This window comes from Chiroxiphia lanceolata, chromosome 13 (assembly GCF_009829145.1).
Source record: "Chiroxiphia lanceolata isolate bChiLan1 chromosome 13, bChiLan1.pri, whole genome shotgun sequence".
Classification (NCBI taxonomy): domain Eukaryota; kingdom Metazoa; phylum Chordata; class Aves; order Passeriformes; family Pipridae; genus Chiroxiphia; species Chiroxiphia lanceolata.
Genome location: NC_045649.1, coordinates 2,178,468 through 2,187,111, shown reverse-complemented (window position 1 = coordinate 2,187,111; position 8,644 = coordinate 2,178,468). Strand labels below are relative to the sequence as shown.

The following is an 8,644-nucleotide window of genomic DNA, read 5'->3' as shown; positions in this document are numbered from 1 at the left end:
TGTGTCCATGTGTTGGAGCAGCTGGGTGCTGAGCCAAGAGCCAGGCTCCAGCAGGACGGGCTCCCAGCACTACCAGCGTTGGACTCTGATCTCCTGAACCTCACAGGCAGCAGGCAGGACTGTGTGTGCCACATGGTGGTTTGAATTGGGCTGGGGTTTGTGTTTTTACCACAACCACATCAAAGGAGGACTGTTGAAGATGCATAATGGGCACTCAAGAGTGAAGATGGTGAGGCTGAGATGGTTTTAGCTCCTGAGAGAGTTGCACTGTCCTTCCCAACCTCACTTCTGTTCTCTTGGGACTCTAATGCTGATAACCCCACAGGTTCAGATGCCAATGGTATTTCTGCTGCCCTGGATGAGGAAGGTCCACAGCAGACCTGTGGCAGCAAGCAAAAGGATAGAATCACATTAGGGTGCTGCTGCAGAGTCCAGCATGTGGGCAGAGTGGTCCTGGTCTCGACACCAGAGGATTGCAATGGCTGCAAGGTACAGCCCCAGACCATCAGAGAGCTGGGTTAAGGTGAGAGCTTTAACTCCCCCTCACTGCAGAAACATTGAGGTCTGACATCCCCAAGCACCTCCTCCAGCACTAAATAAAAGGTTTTTGCCAGGGCATGAACTCTCCCATCAGCAGGAGGCAGTGCCCTGGACCAGCTGTTTCCACCACGAGACACTGTGGCTTTTTATTAGGAATAAGCAATGATTTGCAGGATGACAGCTTTGCACAATCCTCTAAAATCAGAAATCGTGGTCCCTGGACACCCTCTGGCAGCTGTGCCTGCCCTTGCAGTGCCTGCTGTGAGGAGCCTCCTGCCTTGGCATGGGACACACGTCCTGCTTGCTTTCATCTTCGGGCCTGGCTCAAGTTTCTTTGTTTACCCTTTGAAGTCAAGAGGACCTTCCTTTGGGAAATTATTTTGTGTGAGTCCGTTCCTGCGCTTGCTTTTGACACGTCCCGAGAGCATCTCAATGAGCTGCCTTGAATTGCGGGGGGCGGGGGAAAGGAAGTTTCTGCCAGAGGATGGAGCTTTGCCCCTCTCCTGTGTGCCCGGTGGCGGTGGCACAGCCGGCACACACAGAGCACACAGAGCACACACACAGCACACACAGAGCACACACAGCACACACAACACACACACAGCACACACAGCACACACAGAGCACACAGAGCACACACAGCACACACAGGGCACACACAGCACACACAGGGCACACACAGAGCACACACAAAGCACACAGCACACACAAAGCACACCCACAGCACACACAGCACACACAGAGCACACACACAGCACACACAGCACACACAGCACACACAGCACACACAGAGCACACACAGCACACACACAGCACACACAGAGCACACACAGAGCACACAGCACACACAAAGCACACCCACAGCACACACACAGCACACACAGCACACACAGAGCACACACAGCACACACAGGGCACACACAGCACACACAGAGCACACACAGAGCACACAGCACACACAAAGCACACCCACAGCACACACACAGCACACACACAGCACACAGAGCACACAGAGCACACACAGGGCACACACAGCACACACACAGCACACACACAGCACACACACAGCACACACAGCACACACAGCACACACAGCACACAGAGCACCCCGCGATCGCGCCGCTCGGCAGCCGCAGCTAAGCCCTGCTGATGCCTTGTGGACACGCTGTTGCCGCGGTGACCGTACACAGATTGCACAACCTCCGAAACACTTCCCTCTGTTTTGTAGCAACTCGCGCCGGAGAAGCAGCGTTCCCGCATAACCTCATCCCACCCCAGACGCGGCCGAGCCAGCGACTCATTCCTGAAACGAGATGACTCCCGGGAGCCTGGAGTGCCCAGCCCCGGGGGAGGTGAGGGGCAAAGAGGATGAGGGTGAGCACAGAGGGTGCTCCGAGGTTGTGCTGTGCTCTCGTGCAAGCTCTGAGCTGTGCCTTGAGCAGTCACAGCACTCGAGGGCTCCGTGTGAAGGCAGGGAGAGGGACACAGTCCTAGCAGGGACTATTCCAGCAGCCGAACCTGCACCTCGGGGACACTGAGCTGTGTGTGAGCCTCGGTGTTTCTGGAGCAAGCACTGGAGTCTTCAGCTCATTAAGGTCCCTGGGGCAGGAGACAGCCTGGGAACATCCTGACCTTCATTAGAAGGGAAATGTCCCCGGGGAGCTGAGCCCTGAGCCATGTACATGCTCCTCCACTGCAGCACAGGACCTGTGCAACCTCCCTCTCTACTCCTGCCCGTCCTGTGGGCTCTGGATCAAGCCCCAGCCTCCTCCTGGGCTTCCTTTTCCGGGCTGCATGAGGAACAGCAGGAGCCAGCCAAGGACCACGCTCCATCCCAACATGGTGACAACAAATGCACAACAAACCCCAGCCCTTAGGAACAGAAACCTGACCTGCTCAGCCCGACCCTGTGGGGCAACTCGCCAGCTGTGGCTCAGTGCTCCCTTGCCAAGCTCTCCCCTTGTGCCATCTCTTGGCTCTTTGGGCTCTGCAGCCCCAGGACCAGCTGGAGCTCCTACAGAAGAGCTGCCAGTGTGCCCAGCTCCCACCTGCTGCTGACTGGAACTACTGTGCTCTCAAGCCCTGCAGAGCTGCTGCAGCCTGGATGCTCCAGCCCACGCTACCTGGGCTCCTCTCCGGAGCTGACACTGAGCCAGAGACACCTGTTCCAGTGGGGAGTTGCAGGGCAAGTTAAGGACAAGACTGTACCTTCAGCAAGACTTATCCACCCTCCTCGGTATGGCAGTCCCAGTTATTCCCCTCTCCTTGAATCAGAGAGAAGGCAAAAGCTCTTCCCCAAATTCTGCGGGTGGGATGACACCCCTGGGTCCTTGCTGGTCTGCGTGGAGGCTGGTTTACCGACAAACAGGAGAGAGGAAAAACACTTCTTGGAGTGGTCTGCCTGGACTCCGGCATCAGATGAGCCTCCACACCAGTCCTGCCCACGTTGGACTATCCTCTGCAGGATGTCCTTGCCACCCTGCCTCTGGCTGGGCTGGGAAACAGCAGCTCCTGCAGAGACCTTGATGGAGGCGTCACCAGACTGGTTGGGGGATGTAATGAAGTGACTGTAACATGTGGCTGTGACCAGCTGGGGCTACCAAAGCAGCCAGGTGCTGTGACATGCCTGCAGCCTCTGGCACCAGCCCCGGCACTCACCTCTGAAGTGGGAGGTAAACTTAGTGATCCCAAACTCCCAGAGCTGGCTGGTGGTCACCTCTGGAGGTCTCCAGTCCCTGCTCCAAGCCAAGATCAGTGTGAACAGCTTGCTCAAGGCTTTGTCCAGTCAAGAACTGTCAACTATGTCCTAGCAGAGAACGTGTGCCCCTCAGCCAAGAGGAGGAGCTTGTCACTGAGGCTCTACCCCACAGCAAAGGGCTCTGGGTGCACGAGCAGAATTGATACCCCTGGGGCAGCCCAGCCATGGGGACAGCCCTGTCCTGGGGCTCCTCTGCACAGGGACCAGGGTAGACACAGACCAGAGGCTGCCAAAGGCTGTGTTGTTTGAGCTACTTCCCAGCTCCCCAAGCCGCTGATTTGCCCGCAGGACCCCCATGGCAGCAGCAAAACACACTCTGTGCACAGCTCCTGGTGGTGCTGTGGCTGGTCACCCACCATGCCCTGAGCCCAGGGAGTGCCAGCAGAGTACTGGGACAGGAACGGGCTCTGGGCAAACAGCTGAGGTGGGGCCATGAGTAAGTGATGTGGGCTGTGTTGGGGCTCCATGACAACCACAATATTTGGGCACTGCCTCAGCTCACAGCACCCACTGGGAGCCCTGTGTGTGGTCGCGCTCCAGGATGGGCAGGCTGGCATGTGGCTGCTCCAAGGATGTCCCACTGGGCCATGCAGAGGGGACAGGTGCTTGCACAGCAAGACAGTTGGCATTTGTCCCCACAGCCTGGGCAGTGGCCTTTGGTCCATGGTGTCACCACCAAGAGGTGACAGTTCCTCAGCGGAGGGGCACAGTGGCTTTGTGGGACAGGGGACAGGGCTACAGGGCAGAGAACAGCAGGGCTGCCAGGGGGAGTCTGGGGGGAAAGGGAGATAAAGAGAACTCTTGGGGTGATGGTGGGGCCTCATGGGGTGATGAAGGGACCTTGTGGGGCAATGTTGGGGCTTTGTGGGGTGATGGAGAGACCTCGTGGTGTGGAGGAAAGACCTTGTGGAGGGCCAGTAAGGTCTTGGGGAAAATCAGAGGGGCTTCGCGGGGTGGTGGAGAGGTATCCCAGGGGTGGTGCAGCTCCACCCGGGCTCCGTCTCCCCGCCCCGAGGGCGCTCCCGGCCGAGCCGCGGCCCGGGGGAGGCGGGAGGGGGCGGCTGGAGGGCGCGGCCCGCGGCCCCTCCCGTCGCTATGGCGGCGCCTTAAACCGGCGGCGGGGCCGCCCCCCCGCCTCAGAGCGCGGCTCCGCGAGGTGAGTGACCGGGCGAGCGCGGCCGCGCCGCGGACGGGACCCCCCGCACCCCTCGAACCCCCGCGCCCCCCTGCCCGGCCCGGGGCCGCTGCTCGGGGAAGGGGGTACGGGGTGAGGGGCGGCGGGGGCAGGTGCTGCCCCGGCACCCCCAAAGCGCCGGCGGTGACCCCCCCCCCAGCCGGGAGGGGACAGCCCCTGCTCCGCGCTGCGGGGCCGTGCGGGGCGTTGCGGGGCCCGGGGCGCTGGGAGCCCGCGGGAGCGAGGGGTCGGGCGGCGACCGGCGGCATCCCCGCTCCGCCGCACCTCCTTAGCGACGGTCGCCAGGCAACGCCCATCCTCCCTAGCGACGGTCCTAGGGACCACTCCCCGGCTCTCGCCGAGGCTCCTGGGCCCCGCCGGGCATCCACCGGGCGACGTGCCCGCTCTGCACCTCGGTGCACCCGGGCCCCCGCGGGTACTGGAGCTTTCCCGGGTACCACCACGCCCTTGCCGAGACGCTGTGGGTGCTCGGCGCGTGGTGAGGGATGCTGAGCCGGCAGGGTGAGGCTGGCGAGGCGACGGCAGACGGGGAGCAGGGATGGGGAGCGGCCGCGGTGCCATAAGACGCAGGGGCCCACTGGCAACTTGGCAACCTGAGGGGCGCCACGCTTGGCCCAGCCCTAGGGGAGCAGGGCACAGGGACTGGGGTGCTGCAGCTCCGTGCAGGGGGGATGCAGGTAGGGCAGAGGTGGGGCTGGAGGCAGCAGCGGTGCCGGTTCTCCTGATCTGCGAGCGGGAGAAAGGCGGGCGCATTGCGTCATTCCCGGAGCGTGCTCCCGAGGGGACAGGCTGATGCGCTCACTCCTCGCCGGCCCCCAGAGCTGACAGCCTGGCTGCTGACAGCTCTCGACCAGGAGCCTCCGTTCCCCAAGGCACGTTCTTGGCTGTTGGCCTCGGGGCTCATCTGAGGTTGCCACCAGCCCTCACCCCACGCCCGCAGGCACTGCCAACACCCCGACCCTGCTGCAGCTCCTCCACTCTTGCCAGCCCTTCTCCTCCTCCTCCTCCTGCCCTCGAGGACCCAGGAGCAGCCAGCTGAGCTCTGCCAGCCGGAGCCTGGGCGGTGACGGGCCCCTCTGCCCCCTGTGCTGCAGCCCCATGGCCGGGAACGCTGAGATGGCATCCCTGGAGGAAAGCTTCCGCAAATTCGCCATCTACGGCGACACCAAGGCAACGGGGCAGGAGATGAACGGGAAGAACTGGGCCAAGCTGTGCAAGGACTGCAAAGTCACCGACGGCAAAAGCGTCACCAGCACCGATGTGGACATTGTCTTCTCCAAGGTGAAGTAAGTGAATGGGATTTTTGGGGCCTCCAGCTGCTCAGAGGGTGGGGATGCCCTTGCAGGGTGGGCAGGGTGGCAGTACCTGGGTGTGGGGGTCCCTGCAGAGCTGTGATACCCCAGTTGTGCACCCAGGCTGTCCATCCCATGGCATGGAGCTGCAGGTACTGCCCTGTGGTGTTCCTCCTTCAGGGAGGGTGTGTGGCTGCTTCTGCAAGGCCTAATGATAAATTAACCCAAATGTGGGGATGGAAGGCTCAGATTTTGTGCAGAGACTGTGCCCCTGCTCCCACTCCTGCCATTGGGATGGGCCTGCCTGGCTCCCCTCTGAAAAGAAGGTGCCCTGTGATATTAAGGGGTGTCCTGTGCGATGTGGCCCATCCCTGGGCCTGGCCAGCCAACACCAGAGCTTGAGGAGGACTCTGGTCCATGGAGGTCACAGAGGCAGCTTGAAGGGGACCTTTTTTGGGGTCTCTGGGGATATGATGACACCTGATGCTCTGCACCAGGGTGCAGGAGCAAGGACAGGTGGAGAATCTGCTCCATGCTCATGATCTGTCCAGACATCACCTTGTGATGGGTGAGGTCAGGAGGGGCCAAGCACTGGGTGGTTTTTGGGGCACAGGAGGGTAGGTTACTGTGCTGAGATGAGGACCAGGAGCTCATGGGAGAGATGCTCTGTGCACATCCTTCTGAATTCAACCAGAGGATTGATGCCTGCCAGGGGAGAGAGGGTGCTGGGCATCCCAGGCTGGCTGGGAGCAGTGGAAATGGATGCACATCCCCTCCTGACCAGCACCCAAGTCCCAGAGCACTTCCATGCACCCTGGCTTTTGGCACCAGGGACTTCAACAGCACGTGGCTGAAAAGCTCCTGGAGCTCAGCACCAGCTGTGCCCAGCCCAACCCACTCAGCTGGGATTGCTGTGGCTGAATTTCAGAGATGGGTGAGGGGCCCAAGGCTGGTGGAGAACAAAGACGGGGTCTCCCTGATGCGGCTCATCCCATTTGGAGGCACAAACTGAAGAGGTGCTGATGGCAACCTGGCTTTTGTGCTTGCAGGGGGAAGACAGCCCGTGTCATCAACTACGAGGAGTTCAAGAAGGCACTGGAGGAGCTGGCCCCCAAGAGGTTTAAGGACAAGAGCAAAGAGGAGGCGTACGAAGCCATCTGCCAGCTGGTGGCAGGGAAGGAGCCCATTAATGTGGGTGTCACGGTGAGTGAGGAGCCCCTCGGCTGCTGGGAGCAGGAGGGATGGTCAGGAGGGGAAGACAGAGCTCTGACCACAGTGCAGATGCTTCCTAGGAGACCCCATGGCCCTGGGGGTTGCATAGGGCACAGGGGGCTGTGTAGGGCACTTCGGTGGGTGTCAGGAGCAAAGGGTGAAGGGGACAGGGCACATTCTTGACTCCCGTGTCCCATTTCCCCACTGCAGAAAGCCAAGACAGTGGGGGCCGTGGAGAGGCTGACGGACACCTCCAAGTACACGGGGTCCCACAAGGAGCGCTTCGACGAGAGCGGCAAGGGCAAGGGCAAGAGTGGGCGGGAGAACATCGTGGACACCAGCGGCTACGTCAGTGCCTACAAGAACGCAGGCACCTACGATGCCAAAGTGAAAAAGTAGGGAGGGGTGCCCGCGGCGCCCACCGCCCCGGTCCCTGCTCGCCCGCCGTGGGGTGGGCGCTCACGTCAGCCCTGGGACGTGCCCGTGTGAGGTGGGGCCCGGGAGGCTGCGCTGGGGCCAGCCCCAGGCTGGCGGGATGTCGGCCGCCCAGCGCTGATGTGATTGGGAAAGTCTCCGGGCCGTGTGCTCTGCCCCAGCGCTGCGTCTGTCCCACCCTGTGCTGTGATCCCCCCATCCCGTCCCGTGTCCCCCGCGCTGTCACCCCCAGTCCCACACCACTGGCAGCGTCCACCGTACTAACAGCACTGCTCCTCAGGGCTCCCTCACCCCGCTGGCACCCAGACCTTCCCTACCTCAGCCCCGGCTTTCGGGGCACCCTCCCCCGTCCCACCGGGGACCGCAGCCTGTCCTCCCTGCAGACCTCACGGGGACCTGCCTTAACCCTGCACCAATTACACCACAGCCACCTCCTCCTTCCCCACCGGTGCCCTCACCACGGGGCTGCCTGGCTTTGCCACTCGCCCAGCACCACGGAAGGCTCAGACCCTGCGGTGCCGTTAGTGCCGGAGCTGCCGGGATGCTCCTGGCCCAGCCCCAGGAAGCATCCCGGGACAGCTTGGTGTCGCCTGGCCACCGGCAAAGGTCTCCGACCTGAACCCCTGCGGCCTCCCGCTGCCTTCGTGAAGCCCAGACCAAAGGATGCTGCAGACCCACGCTGTAACCCGGCTCTGCAATAAAGCCCCTCCGCACTGACGCTCCGCTCTGGTTGTGTTCGCGGGACCGAGCAGGGACAGCCCCTGTGGCCGCTCCCCCCGCCCGGCAGAGGGGGCTCGGCCGGTCACGCCGCCCCAGGGGAAACCGTGCCGGGGGCTCGGCCCTGGCCACCGATGATTTTGGCAGCTCCTGGCTGGCTCCGAGTTGCCTGAGCAACCACAGGCACACAAACACGAGCGCCTGGCTCCCACTCCTGCTCTGTTTGCAACCAAACACACAAGCTCCTGGTAACGATCCCTGGGAACAGGCTGGGCTCCAGGATGGGACGGCAGCTCCAGGATGGGATGGTCACTCCGGTGGGTGTGTGAGGCCGGGTGTAGGTGTTGCCACCCCAATCCCAGGTATGGCCTGAGCCTGCTGGGGTGTTGCCAGGATGACAGTGCCAGGCTTTCCAGCTAGGTGCCTTCCTCCATGGTCATTCATTCAGAGCCAGGTTCCCTAAATAACCCACAGGGATTACTTCCAGGTGCCTGA

General features: G+C 61.9%; 1 protein-coding gene across 2 annotated transcripts; it reads left to right on the top strand.

The window, feature by feature from the left end:
• The first annotated feature begins 4,353 nt into the window (after positions 1–4,353).
• On the top strand, positions 4,354–8,149 carry TPPP3 (tubulin polymerization promoting protein family member 3). 2 transcript variants are annotated; one of them, XM_032700874.1, is made up of 4 exons: positions 4,354–4,454; positions 5,588–5,779; positions 6,835–6,988; positions 7,208–8,149. In XM_032700874.1, exons 2-4 carry the CDS (start codon positions 5,592–5,594, stop codon positions 7,394–7,396), a joined length of 531 nt encoding a protein of 176 aa, XP_032556765.1. In that variant the 5' UTR covers positions 4,354–4,454; positions 5,588–5,591; the 3' UTR covers positions 7,397–8,149. The 2 variants fall into 2 exon arrangements, with proteins under 2 accessions (XP_032556765.1, XP_032556766.1); XM_032700875.1 differs by lacking the exon at positions 4,354–4,454 and adding an exon at positions 4,822–4,994.
• The last annotated feature ends 495 nt before the right edge of the window (positions 8,150–8,644 follow it).

What these genes read in the sequence shown, in the direction of transcription:
- TPPP3 (XM_032700874.1), top strand. Translation starts at nt 5,592, where the DNA reads ATGGCCGGGAACGCTGAGATGGCATCCCTGGAGGAAAGCTTCCGCAAA. An exon ending in ATTGTCTTCTCCAAGGTGAA is followed by an intron (nt 5,780 to 6,834) that starts GTAAGTGAATGG and finishes TTGTGCTTGCAG; the next exon opens with GGGGAAGACAGCCCGTGTCA. An exon ending in CCATTAATGTGGGTGTCACG is followed by an intron (nt 6,989 to 7,207) that starts GTGAGTGAGGAG and finishes TCCCCACTGCAG; the next exon opens with AAAGCCAAGACAGTGGGGGC.